Genomic DNA, 13,860 nt, shown 5'->3' with positions numbered 1-13,860 from the left:
GTCGTGTTTTATTTTTTAGCAGTAAGTCATCATTGCTTCTTCACATCCTTGATGCCTTCATGAGAATTAGTCAGGTCTTAAAATAACAATGTGAATCATGTCATCATTTTGTCCCAAAACTGCATAATTCAAATATAATATTTTAGTATTCATTTGTTAAACCTTGTAAGAAACATGTACCTAAGAAGTACATGATGTTTAAAAACCATGAAAACATTGATTGATTATACAAATTTGACATTGAACTCTTGAATGTAAAATGATACCTGTCCAAACTGTGGAAAAGCCCATAATAATGAGATTGCAATTTCAAAGCCAATTTTGTGTTTATGAAGCAAATTACCAGAAGCGTCTTTATTAGAGCTGCAGTCGATCAAAAGAAAATGAATTGGCAACTAGTTTTATAATTGATTTGGTCATGTTTCATGCAAACATATGAAAGGAAGTGCTGCTTTTCTTTGACTTGTGTGAAAGTAAAACTTTGGGTTTAGGTCTTTTGGCACTTTGAAGTCTTCACCTTGAACTATGGGAAGCTGTGAGGGGCTTTTGTTTCTATAATTGTTCAACATGTTTGAGGCTAAAAGATTAACTGATTAATCAAGAAGACATTGGGCAGATCTGTCAATAGTTGTTGCAGCTTTAATCTTTTTAAAGTGTTGGTGTTACCCATCAACAGTCATTAAGCACATGGCCATTTTCAGTGTAAATTACATAAACCTTTCAGAAAATATGAGGAGTTTGAAAGGACAGACAGCGCTTTGGTCAGCACAGGGTTCCTCTGTTTGCTTTCCTGGTGCGACAGCTGGTCAGGGACGAATGCAGACTCAGGCCAAAGCAGGCAGGAAACTGGAGGCACCGCAGCGGCTTTGAACAGGAAGAATCCACTCCTGAAAACAACTGCTATTTTAAATCAGTTATGTACCAACACAGACAACATCTCCAGGGACGTCACCTCAAAGAGAAGAAAACCTGTGTTTTTTCTGCTCAGATAAATAGTCAAACCTGGTGGTGATGAGTGGCTTTTACGTGGGGATGTTTAGAACTATGGCCCTTGTTTGGCATTTTGAATGTGTAGTTAGGTTTAAACTTACATCAATGGCTTAAAAAAGATGGGAAATTGTAGTGTTTATTTGTTATTACAGCTCATTTTACCTTGTATCTTTTAATCAGGGTGGAAACCGTCGCCCCGAGTCCTGCAGTTCACTCTCTTGTTGGTCTTTTATTGGCGCCGTCCTCTCTAATCACTACAGTCACACTGAATGCACTCTCTCACACACCTTTTGTGACTAACCCTGCCTTTATAAGAGGACTCTCTGCTAATGACAGCATGTGACATGATCAGCTGCCTGGTTCTTCAGTCAAACCACACAAACACACACACAGTCATCTCTACCTCTTTTATGTCGTCTCTCTGGACTCCAGGGCCAAGCTCCGCTCACCTTTCCGGGCCTGAATGTGGCTGCCCTTGCAGAAATTACTCCACCTCCACGGTCATCCAGCAGTTCACAGGGGCTGCTGGTATTTGGGGCCCCAGGCCAAAACCTTTCATCTGAGGCTTTGGGAAGTGCACCGATGTTGTATCTCTTCAAACACACTGGGTGATAATGGCTTAGAGACACACAGGGAGGGGATGTGGCTGTCACACAGGCTGAGAGCGGGGGCTGCTGCTGCTAACTGACTCTGAGGGGAGGTTTCAGGGTTTTAGGAGCTTGTAATGTTGATGACCACTCATCCTGCCTCTTAACATATCATGAAGTTAATTTAATTTGGGAATAAAACTACTTTCCTACTTAAATGGAATTCATACATCAAATATTGGCTACTTGTGGTCCGCATGGCAGACTGCACTCTTGTCTTGTAAGCACTTTTATAAAAACTTTCTGAAGACGGCCAAACATTTTTAGACATTACTGAGGAAACAATGGGGTTTGGAGCTTAACTATGAAACGCAAGCGAAGCCCGCTTGTTGCATGACTCTGTGGTCTGTCTGTCAGGCAATCCACCGCTTTGCTTCAGACTGAAATATCTCATCAGTTACTTGGATGGATTGCTGTAACATATTGTGCAGACATTCATGGTCCACAGAGGATGCAGACTCCAGTATTTGGTGATCCCTGAATTTTTCTGCTTTGGTCTGAGTTGGTCAAAGGATCCATTAATCATGTGAAATATCTTAACAGGTACTAAATGGATTGCCGTGAAATTTGAAATCAAGAACAACTTTAGTTATCTTTTGACCTTTCATATAGCGCCATCATCAGGTCAATAATTAAACATGTCTAATTGTTTGGTCTATGAGAAACACAAAATTATATTTCCTTCAGTCTCTGCTGATATACTTCGTCCTCTTCGTCCCTCAGGGGCCCTAAGGCATCAGCTATCTACCTCCATCTGGGCCTGTCCTGGGCTACGTGTTGGGCTTCTCCAACGTGGACACCCATCTTGTCACAGTCCGCTGCCATGTTGTCTTGGGGAGACCTGTTTGCATTTTCCAGGTGGTGTCCATCTTAGGGCGGTCCTTGGTGTGTATTTGCGGTTCTGGTCCATTCTGAAGAAAACATATCCGACATCCGATCTCCAGCACCACACTCTGGCTCTGAGTCTACCTCTTGTAAAGCTCTTCAATTTAGATAATTTTAGGCCAGAAGATGCTGCATATTTTCCTGAGGGCTACATTGTGGAGGGCGTTGATCTAGCTCATGTTACCTTTTACTACAAGCTGGCATTCAGAGTGTTAAAAGAGAGTGTCTGCTGTACTTTGTGTTTCTTGCAATTTCTCAAATTGTCTGCATGCTAACACAACATGGTGAACACAGTATACCAGCTAAATATCAGCAATGCTGTCATCCACCTCACAAAGTTTGAAATGGAAATCCCAGACATGGAGGAGAGCTCTTTTCAATTTTCATTTTCAATTTTCAAGACCCTGTCCGATGATTGGAATGTAACATAAATTACCCCCGTGTCAATTAAACTGTTGGTTGTAGTGCAAGTTATCACAGTCCTTACAGTGCTGGATAAACAGAAGACAGTGGATGTGAGTTTGTGAAAGTAAAGAGCAGAAGAGGACACTGAGGGTTAACTGAGGATTTCCACTTTGGGCAAACCACAGCTGATGAGATGTTGGTAGTGAAATCCGGATCTGGGATTCTTGCCATAATAGACAATTTGTGTGAGTGTGTTTGTTCAAGCCATGTCTGTGACCTTAATGTAGCTGGGCTGTCTGCAGGGTCACATAAACTCAAACTGAGGTTAGAATTCCTTTGGAATTGTTCAGCTTTAGTGAGGGTTTGTGCTTTGGCCATGCTAGAACCTCTGATGATGGCACCGCTGGTCTGTCCAACACATCACAATAAAATGTCTCAACCACTACCGGATGGTTTGCCATGATATTTTCTACACGTATGTATGATCCACAGAGGATGAGGCAAACTGACTTTGGTGATTCATTGTCTTTTTCTCTCGTTTTTCTTTTTCTCGACTAATTGGATGGACTGCCATGCAGTTTAGTGAGAGATCCCTGGTGGATGAATCCCAATGACTTTGGGGTCCCCTCGTCTTTTCCTGAGGTGACACCAGCAGGTCATAGTTTTCACTTCTCCAGTGACTCATCTCTGTATCTACTGGATGGGTTGGCACACATTTATGTACAGACATTGATAGTTCCCTGGCAGTGAATCCTGATTACCTAATTGTGTACCATTATTACACTAATATTTGTGGTGCGAATAGGATTACCAGTAATACTTGCGGGATTCCTTAATTTACCCTCTAGCGCCACCATCATGTCAATTAGAATTTCTCCTGAAGTTGGTTTCTGCCCAAATACCTGCAAGAAAGTCCCCTTTCCATGAGCCTCAACTATACACTGTGCTCAGTGCAAATTGGCCAATGTTAGCATGTTAAGATAGACTGAACTAAGGGAGTGAAATCTATACCATCTTAACAGCAGATTGTTGGCATTGTGAGAGTGTTATAACGCCATTATTAGCATGTAGCACAGTTCACTGCTTTGGTCTGTACTCACAGAGTTGCTTGCATGGCTGTATTACCACACTGGAATTAGGAAAGTATTTGGTGAAACTTCATGTTTCAGAATGTTACATGTATTGTAACATACTGATTTGTTTTTTTCCTCAACCTCCCACTGAAACAGTGGCAGTCTTGGGTTTCCGTTAAGGCGGCTGGGTGTCAGTCAAATCACTAGAAAAACATCCGTGGCTATAGAGCAGCTGACCACAGAGGAAAACATTGCGTGCAGGACTCAGAGAGCGTCAAGGCTCTTTAACTGGAGGACTGGATGCTCTTCAGAGGATGGCAGTGTTGTGTTAGACAATAATATTGCGAGTATATGTGCCAGTGTCAAGAGGGCAGCTTCCATCTGCACCGTGATAATCAGCCATCACTCAGATATTCGGGCGGTGGTGCAAGAGCAGCACATTCTCAGGGCCCCAGCGGAGCAATGGAATTACTGTTGTTTTCCTCTTCTGCTGCTATCATTTAAGATATTGACTGAAATATGAGTTTGTGTGGCAATATTTGCTGTGTTACTTGAGGGCAAGCAAACAAGGGCATGGAATATGCTCTGTCAGGCTCAACATACCAGCAGCACAGAACCTGGCAGCCCCTGACAATACTCTCTAGACTGAACAGGTTTTTAAACTTCACAAAAAACACCTGCCATAAATTTCAGTTATTTGATGTGGCAAATCAAACCTGCAGCTTTTCTTGGTTATAGATTTTATCCAACACGTGCATTTTTAGATTGTGTAGTTAAAGGATCTAAAAGTATTTTTTGATGAGATCCACCCCTCCTCTTTATTTTTAAACTCCAGACGCAGAGGGTCAGAGACAGGCCGTGGTGTACCATTAGAGAAAAGGTCATAAAATACACCTACATTGTTAAAGGTTAATGAGGATTTTCCTCTGCCTCTGAACGGACTCACAGCAAGGAAATATATCACAGACTGTAGCAATAAAAAAGAACGCACACTCTCACACAGGACTGGACCTTTGGAAACATAAAAACTAGAGCATGTTGAGGTTGTATGTCTGTACTTTGGATGCTGTAATGTGCAGCCACAGTTGCCTGTTTCAGATGAAAGGTTGAAGGGTTAAGAAAAAGACCCTAGAGCAGTTGGGCTTGAGAAGGATTTTAGTGGGATGACAGGAGGTCAAGAAAGGGGCCAGCAGGGTTGAACTGACCCCCCATTCCTTTTTAAGAGTGATGCAAATAGCAATCAAGTTCCATCTGTGTGCAAGATGAAGTGAAGTGGCATTGGTACAGGTATTTGTATTATATATGAAAAATAATCACTTAAAGTAATATTCTTTAATTTTCTACTGACATTTAGATGTTTAGTGTTTGTTTTCACATCTTAAGTGATGGTGCTAGTGTCACTGCAATATTTTTTTCTTTTCTTGGTTATTTCCCACCCCTGTTTATAGTTTAAACTGTTTTGCTGTATTCCTCCTGTTCATGCTGAACTTTAACATAGCATCAATGCACTTTCCATTCATTATTATTTTAGGAAACAAAAGCTATAGCCCTCTGCCTATGCACAAATACATCCAGAGGTTTATCTGATGCTAATGTGGAGCTTCAAGTCTTTGACGGACAAATCCAAGTTGCTGTATGTTTAATATAAAATCCTGTCTTGTTGTTACAGTCCCTCCTCTGTAGGGAAACACTGCCCAGGGAGACTGAACAAGGAATTTTCCTCTAAAAACAGAAAGATATCCTGTTGACTTGACTCACTAGAGCCTTTTACCAGCTTCAGATTCGGGATCTGTTGAGAGAACAAGGGCTGTGGATTGTGTCCACTGAAATCCCATCAGGAGGAGATCCGGTAATGTCCTGTATGAACAAGTGGAATCATCACAGCAGGAAAATATTGTTTTAATGGACACTAATGGCTCTTGACTATTGTTTTAAGACTTTAAATTTGTGAAGCTTTCCTTTAGATATTCGTGTAAGCCGCCTGTGGCATTGATGATACTCCCAGTGATTTTACTATCGGCATAAATTTCATTATACTTCCCTACACACCTTGTCTTTTTGTCACATATACATAACAACTTCATTTGCAAACTTGTATACATGCAAACATTGCAGATATGTGCTCAACACAGAAAATGTCTAGCTAAAGTGACACAGTTTAATAAACAAATGGTGCATTAACACATAATGTTGAAAAAATTACAAAAGAAGAAAAGAGGGGGAACAGTTTCTTCTTGTTCATTGAACATTTTATTGTAAATTTGAGCCGTTTTGTTGATTATTCGTCTATATGTTGTAGAGTCTTGACCTTTAAATCCACATAGAAGTCCTGTGAAATGAGGAGCATGGTTTGCTATTCAATCATTAGGTTTATAATGATGTCAATGTAATAATTCTCATCTTTGAAATGTGTAATAACATACAGTCAAAAAATAAGATTAGATTTACACAATTAAGTCATTGAATGCACACAATGGTAAAATAATAGATAGTAAGATTCTGGTTAAAGTGTATGGTGCGACGTGTGTGGTGACGTCACTGTCGGGGCTCCGCTACACTTCAGAGGATGAAGGGGGGGGGTGCCTGGTCACGTGACATCGCCCCGCGCTCCAGTGAACGCGCTGCGGTGAGCAGAGGATGAGGAGGAGATGAGCTGAGGGCGCGCTGGATGGACGGACCACTACTCATCTGTGAGTCTGAAACACTTTGTTTCTAACAACGCACGCTCACAATGCGGATTCGAACCGGAGATAGTTAACGAGACCGATCTTTATGTTTCTGACGGGAATGCATTTTACTGCGATGAGGACAAAATAGCTGGTAAAGACAAAGTTCTGGATTTTACGAGGCGGCATTGGATGAACATGAACTTTATTATAGGCTAAATAGTTTTAATAATGCAGGGGTGTCCAGTTAATGAGGTTTATCCTGTTTATACAATTAACGTTGATCTATTTTAACATCCTGGTTCGTCCCACCGCGCTGTTTTCATAGATTTGTATTCGGCTTAAAATGTGGTTTGTCTGTGTAAATGCATTTAGCTTATTTCCGTCAGATTATAATATCTGAGATCGACATTTTAATTGATTTATGATAACTAAATAACTCAAAGCTGTATCTTCATTGAAGTATTTAAATGTCCTGTAGTATTACCTGCTGACCTGCCTTCTAACCCCGTGTCACTGATTTTATCAAGAACACACAGCAGTCAATAGAGTAGTGTGATTTGAGGGTGATTTGTTATTTTGGACATTTATTTGTTTAACTATTGAAAATTGCGACAGTTTAGTTCTTGTGTTAGTTGAAGCACAGGTCATTTACTACACTGTGATCTAACCCTGTCTGCCTGGTATTTATGACAGTTCTCAGACAAGGGGGGTTAAAAAAAGAGGACTGCATTTGTTTTTATTGCAGAGGACAACGTCATGCTCAGTCTACTGCGCCCCCTACTGGTCGCCTGCTTGTACACGCTGCTGCTGCTGCCCGGAGGTCAGGGCAGGATCCCCGGGTACAACAACGGGTTCCACTACCAGGACATCAGCAACGGCAATGGCAACGGAGAGAGTAGGTCCCCCCCCCCCACCCCTGGGTGTGTGTGTGTTTGTATGTGTGTGTGTGTATGTATGTGTGTGTGTGTGTGTGTGTGTGTGTGTGTGTGTGTGTGTGTGTGTCATGTGTGGGGGGTCCAGGTATTACTCATGCTGTGTGAACCTGAATCTGTTTACAAAGTCACATTATGGGAACTTATGAGGACACAATTCATAAAATCATAACATTTTAAGTCAAATATTGTTTAATGTAATGTCCTCTGAAGTCATGGAGACAGGACTGTGTGTGTGTGTGTGTGTGTGCGTGCGTATATGTGTGTGTGTTTGCTGCACTTGTGAGACACGGATCAGTTACATGCATCAGTTGTGTACACGATAACACAGCTGGCAGGAAGTCACCTGGATGTGGAGGGAGGAAAACTATAATTCATGGAGGCCAGGCATTCAGCGGAATTATTAAAACAACACGTGTGATTGATGTGGGTCTAAGTTTCAATGTGTGTCTGTGTTTGTGATCCTGAGCACTTTTTCAAGAACTCAACTTACCTCTACTTAGATGAAGTTAACATATGCATATGTTACCTTGAACGTAACAGATTATTTTGGTTGGATTTGATTCTACATGGATTTATACTATGTAGTGAGGTGACACAAAGAAACTTTAGTTCACACTTTAAAAAAGGTGACAAATTTTGACTTAATCTGTGTTTAATGAACCACGTTTTTGGTTGATATGAAGAGACAGGCCAGATTGGCTGAAACTGGGAGGGGTGTTTGTTCAATTTGATCATAAGTGTGTTTAATCAAAGGCCTCATCAGCTTTGCTTTGAATACAAAATCATACATTTCAAGTACGTTGCTTTCTCTTGATGAAGTATAATTAAGGTCCCACTAACTGAAACTTGTGTTTCTGGTGATTCGTGCCATTTCTAGTCTATTTCAATGGGGTTCGTCTCCATGTGGAATCCCCGCAGCATTCAGTGTCAGCCTCCAGGGGGAGCAGTGTCACCCTTCCCTGTCACTACCACTACGAGCCTGAGATCACCACACCACGCAGGACCCGGGTCAAGTGGTCCTGGTTGCCTGCCAACACCAACGCTGCACCTGCTTCCCCTGAAGCCCTCGCCAGCGAAACTGAGGTTATGGTTGCCATGGGCAACCGTCACCGCAGCTATGGAAACTTCCGGGGTCGCGTGCGCCTGAAACGCTCAGCACCGGGGGACATGTCTCTTGTGATCAATGAGCTGCAGCTCAATGATACAGGAAGATATCGCTGTGAGGTGATTGACGGCCTGGAGGACGAAAGTGTGACTGTGGAGCTGGAGCTGCGAGGTGAGGAATACTAGTAGATAAGAGTAGATTAGATGTCAATCTTTTGGCACTGAAGGACCACAATGTTTTCCCATCAGAGAGATCTTGTGAAACTGATCCACTCTTTATGAATTAATTTCTTATGGAACAAAACAATCCTCAGCAACCTTTTCCAATACTACAGTTATTTCTGTGGATTTTTTTATTATACTGTATCTCATTTTTATGGGTTCAGTATCTTGCCCAAGTCCACTTCGGCATGCAGATGGGGTGACTGAGGATCTAACCGCCTACCTTCTGGCTGGAGGACGACCGCTCTACCCCTCAGTTAAATTTACATGACTTTAGCTCATGAGCTAAATTACTTTCCAGTGTTGCCCAAAACATAGTCACTGGGCAAACATTGAAATAATGACTCCCACCTATCAATATCTTATCTCATTGAGTAATAAGACACCTATTGTTTTTATGGTTAATATTTAATATAATTAGTCTGAATCTGTTTGCATGTTGATCCTGTGATACGCTGGGGACCAGTCCAGGGTGTACTACACCTCTTGATCAATTCACAGAGGATTGGCTATAAGCCCCTCCCCCCTTTCTGACCCTCAAAGTGTTATGAAATAAATGTACACATTTACTTTCCAGTGTTGCCCAAGCCATAGTCACTGGGACAACATTGAAATAATTAGCCCCACCTACCAAACTAAGCACAATCGTTTAAAATAATGAACCATATCAGTTTGTCCTCTTACTTAAACAGCAATTTATCTCTATCTCAGCAAATTTACATTGATCACAATGACCATACAGTAAAAAATAACAGTAAAATCCCCTACCATAACATAAGTGGTTTCACTAACTTTGAGGTCCCAGTATTCACTGATAAACCCTAGCATAGGGTTGTGCAGATGTTTGTGACCTTCCCTCCAGAATCAGACTCTTCATCCCTTCGCAGTGGCAGTATCGCAGCCCATGAGGTCAATCCGAGGCGTGATTATTGCTAGTTGAAAACTTTAACTAATTCCCGCCTTTGACGACCTGAAATATAGTCTGCAATGGTACTTTTGATGGTCTCTATGGAGACTGATAATTTTGTGAATGACATCGGATGAATCATCTTTTTAGCTTCTCTTCTTGCCTGGTATCATCACATCTGATTCGTCTCTAGTACAATAATATAGCACGGAGCTAAATCACTTCCCAGTGTTGCCCAAAACATAGTCACTGGGTTAGCCCCTCCCCCTTTCTGACCCTCAAAGTATAAGTGTTAAGTGAAATAAATGTACACATTTATCTTTCCAGTGTTGCCTAAGCTATAGTCACTGGGACAACATTGAAATAATTAGCCCCACTCTACCACAAACTAAGCACAATCAAGTTTCAAAATAATGAACCATTTCAGTTTGTCCTACTTAAACAGCAATTTATCTCTATCTCAGTTAAATTTACCTGACTATTAATGACTATACAGTAAAAATAACAGTAAACCCCACCATAAACATAAGTGGTTTCACTAACTTGAGGTCCCAGTATTCACCGATAAACCCTAGCATAGGGGTTGTGCAGATGCTTCTGTGACCTTCCCTCCGTAAATCAGGGACTTCATCCCTTCGCAGTGGTGCATCGCAGGCTCATGAGGTCAATCCGAGGCGGATTATTAAGAAGTTGAAAACTTGACCACCTCGCCTTGACGACCTGAAATATAGTCGGTAATGGTACTTTGATGGTCTCTATGGAGACTGATAACTTTGTGAATGACATATCGGATGAATCATCTTTTAGCTTGCCTGTATCACCATCTGATTCCGTCTCTAGTACAATAATATAGCACGTGAGCTAAATCACTTCCCAGTGTTGCCCAAAACATAGTCACTGGGTTAGCCTCCCCTTCTGACCTCAAAGTATAAGTGTTATGAAATAAATGTACCATTTACTTTCCAGTGTTGCTCTTAAGCCATAGTCACTGGGACAACATTGAAAAAATTAGCCCCACCTACCAAACTAAGCACACGCTAAAATAATGAACCATATCAGTTTGTCCTACTTAAACAGCAATTTATCTCTTATCTCAGTTAAATTTACCTGACTATTAATGACCATACAGTAAATAACAGTAAAACCCCACCATTACATAAGTGGTTTCACTAACTTTGAGGTCCCAGTATTCACTGATAAAACCCTAGCATAGGGCTGTGCAGATGTTTGTGACCTTCCCTCCGTAAATCAGACTCTTCACCCTTCGCAGTGGCAGACAAAGCCTATGAGGTCAACTGGAGGCGTGATTATTGCTAGTTGAAAACTTTAACTAATTCCCGCCTTGACGACCTGAAATATAGTCGCAATGGTACTTTTACGGTCTCTATGGAGACTGATAATTTTGTGAATGACATATCGGATGAATCATCTTTTTAGCTTGCCTGGTATCACCACATCTGATTCCGTCGCTAGTACAATAATATAGCACGTGAGCTAAATCACTTCCCAGTGTTGCCCAAAACATAGTCACTTTCTGACCCTCAAAGTATAAGTGTTATGAAATAAATGTACACATTTACTTTCCAGTGTTGCCCAAGCCATAGTCACTGGGACAACATTGAAATAATTAGCCCCACCTACCAAACTAAGCACAATCGTTTAAAATAATGAACCATTTCAGTTTGTCCTACTTAAACAGCAATTTATCTCTATCTCAGTTAAATTTACCTGACTATTAATGACCATACAGTAAAAATAACAGTAAAACCCCACCATTACATAAGTGGTTTCACTAACTTTGAGGTCCCAGGATTCACTGATAAACCTCAGCATAGGGTTGTGCAGATGTTTGTGACCTTCCCTCCGTAAATCAGACTCTTCATCCCTTCGCAGTGGCAGAGCTGTGAGCCTATGAGGTCAACTGAGGCGTGATTATTGCTAGTTGAAAACTTTAACCAATTCCCGCCTTGACGACCTGAAATATAATCGGGCAATGGCAATTTTGATGGTCTCTATGGAGACTGATAATTTTGTGAATGACATATCGGATGAATCATCTTTTTAGCTTGCCTGGTATCATCACATCTGATTCCGTCTCTAGTACAAATAATATAGCACGTGGAGCTAAATCACTTCCCAGTGTTGCCCAAACATAGTCACTGGGTTAGCCCCTCCCTTTCTGACACTCAAAGTATATGAGCAGAAATAAATGTATACATTTACTTTCCAGTGTTGCCTAAGTTTACAGTCACTGGGACAACATTGAAAATAATTAGCCCCACCTACCAAACTAAGCAATAATCGTTTAAAATAATGAACCATATCAGTTTGTCCTACTTAAACAGCAATTTATCTCTATCTCAGTTAAATTTACCTGACTATTAATGACCACAGTAAAAAATAACAGTAAACCCCACCATAACATAAGTGGTTTCACTAACTTGAGGTCCCAGTATTCACTGATAAACCCTAGCATAGGGTTGCAGATGTTTGTGACCTTCCCTCCGTAAACTGTGACTCTTCATCCCTTCGCAGTGGCAGTATCGTAGCTCATGAGGTCAATCCTGAGGCGTGATTATTGCTAGTTGGAAAATCCTAAATCAATTCCCGCCTTGACGACCTGAAATATAGTCGGCAATGGCAATTTTTGATGGTCTCTATGGAGACTGATAATTTTGTGAATGACATATCGGATGAATCATCTTTTTAGCTTGCCTGGTATCACCACATCTGATTCCGTCGCTAGTACAATAATATAGCACGTGAGCTAAATCACTTCCCAGTGTTGCCCAAAACATAGTCACTGGGTTAGCCCCTCCCCCTTTCTGACCCTCAAAGTATAAGTGTTATGAAATAAATGTACACACATTTACCTTCCAGTGTTGCTCAAGTTATAGTCACTGGGACAACATTGAAATAATTAGCCCCACCTACCAAAACTAAGCACAATCGTTTAAAATAATGAACCATTTCAGTTTCCTACTTAAACAGCAATTTATCTCTATCTCAGTTAAATTATCTGACTATTAATGACCATACAGTAAAAATAACAGTAAAACCCCACCATTACATAAGTGGTTTCACTCAACTTTGAGGTCCCAGGATTCACTGGATAAACCCTAGCATAGGGTTGTGCAGATGTTTGTGACCTTCCTCCGTAAATCAGACCCTTCATCCCTTCGTGCAGGGCAGTATCAGAGCCTATGAGGTCAATCCGAGGCGTGATTATTGCTAGTTGAAAACTTTAACCACCCCGCCTTGACGACCTGAAATATAATCGCAATGGTACTTGATGGTCTCTATGAGACTGATAATTTTGTGAATGACATATCGGATGAATCATCTTAGCTTGCCTGGTATCACCACATCTGATTCTGTCTCTAGTACAATAATATAGCACGTGAGCTAAATCACTTCCCAGTGTTGCCCAAAACATTGTCACTGGGTTAGCCTCCTCCACTTTCTGACCCTCAAAGTATAAGTAAGCAGGAAATAAATGCACACATTTACTTTCTAGTGTTTGCCTAAGCTATAGTCACTGGGACAACATTGAAATAATTATCCCCACCTACCAAATCCAAGCACAATCGTTTAAAATAATGAACCATATCAGTTTGTCCTACTTCTAAACAGCAATTTATCTCTATCTCAGTTAAATTTACCTGACTAATGACCATACAAAAATAACAGTAAAACCCCACCATAACATAAGTGGTTTCACTAACTTTGAGGTCCCAGTATTCACTGATAAACCCTAGCATAGGGTTGTGCAGATGTTTGCACTTCCTCCGTAAATCAGACTCTTCTCATCCCTTCTCAAGAGTGGCAGTATCAGTGAGCTTCCATGGAGGTCAATCCGAGGCGATTATTGCTAGTTGAAAACTTAACTAATTCCCGCCTTGGACGACCTGAAATATAGTCGGCAATGGCAATTTTGATGGTCTCTATGGAGACTGATAATTTTGTGAATGACATATCGGATGAATTCCATCTTTTTAGCTAGCTCAATACCACATCTGATTC

At 41.1% G+C, this 13,860-nt stretch overlaps 1 protein-coding gene, 5 non-coding genes and 1 pseudogene across 7 annotated transcripts in view; all 7 read left to right on the top strand.

Annotated features, from left to right (window-relative positions):
- Positions 1–6,607: 6,607 nt before the first annotated feature.
- Positions 6,608–13,860, top strand: part of hapln3 (hyaluronan and proteoglycan link protein 3) — a 36,164-nt gene continuing 28,911 nt past the window's right edge. The window contains exons 1-3 of one of the 2 annotated variants that reach the window (XM_047339926.1): positions 6,608–6,690; positions 7,415–7,564; positions 8,482–8,880. In XM_047339926.1, the coding sequence (XP_047195882.1) occupies positions 7,426–7,564; positions 8,482–8,880 (538 nt within the window). In that variant the 5' untranslated portion in view covers positions 6,608–6,690; positions 7,415–7,425. The other variant, XM_047339925.1, reaches the window with a different exon arrangement.
- Positions 9,806–9,945, top strand: LOC124851899. The gene has a single exon (XR_007032745.1). It is a non-coding gene; the product is annotated as a U4 spliceosomal RNA (small nuclear RNA).
- LOC124851920 lies at positions 11,096–11,230 on the top strand. Its single transcript, XR_007032766.1, has one exon. It is a non-coding gene; the product is annotated as a U4 spliceosomal RNA (small nuclear RNA).
- On the top strand, positions 11,719–11,858 carry LOC124851914. The gene has a single exon (XR_007032760.1). It is a non-coding gene; the product is annotated as a U4 spliceosomal RNA (small nuclear RNA).
- LOC124851897 lies at positions 12,361–12,503 on the top strand. Its single transcript, XR_007032743.1, has one exon. It is a non-coding gene; the product is annotated as a U4 spliceosomal RNA (small nuclear RNA).
- On the top strand, positions 13,013–13,144 carry LOC118110308 (annotated as a pseudogene).
- LOC124851893 lies at positions 13,646–13,790 on the top strand. The gene has a single exon (XR_007032739.1). It is a non-coding gene; the product is annotated as a U4 spliceosomal RNA (small nuclear RNA).

Source organism: Hippoglossus stenolepis, chromosome 5 (assembly GCF_022539355.2).
Source record: "Hippoglossus stenolepis isolate QCI-W04-F060 chromosome 5, HSTE1.2, whole genome shotgun sequence".
NCBI classification, from domain to species: Eukaryota; Metazoa; Chordata; class Actinopteri; order Pleuronectiformes; family Pleuronectidae; genus Hippoglossus; species Hippoglossus stenolepis.
Note: the sequence above shows the minus strand (reverse complement) of the source record. Positions and strands in the feature narration are given on the sequence as shown.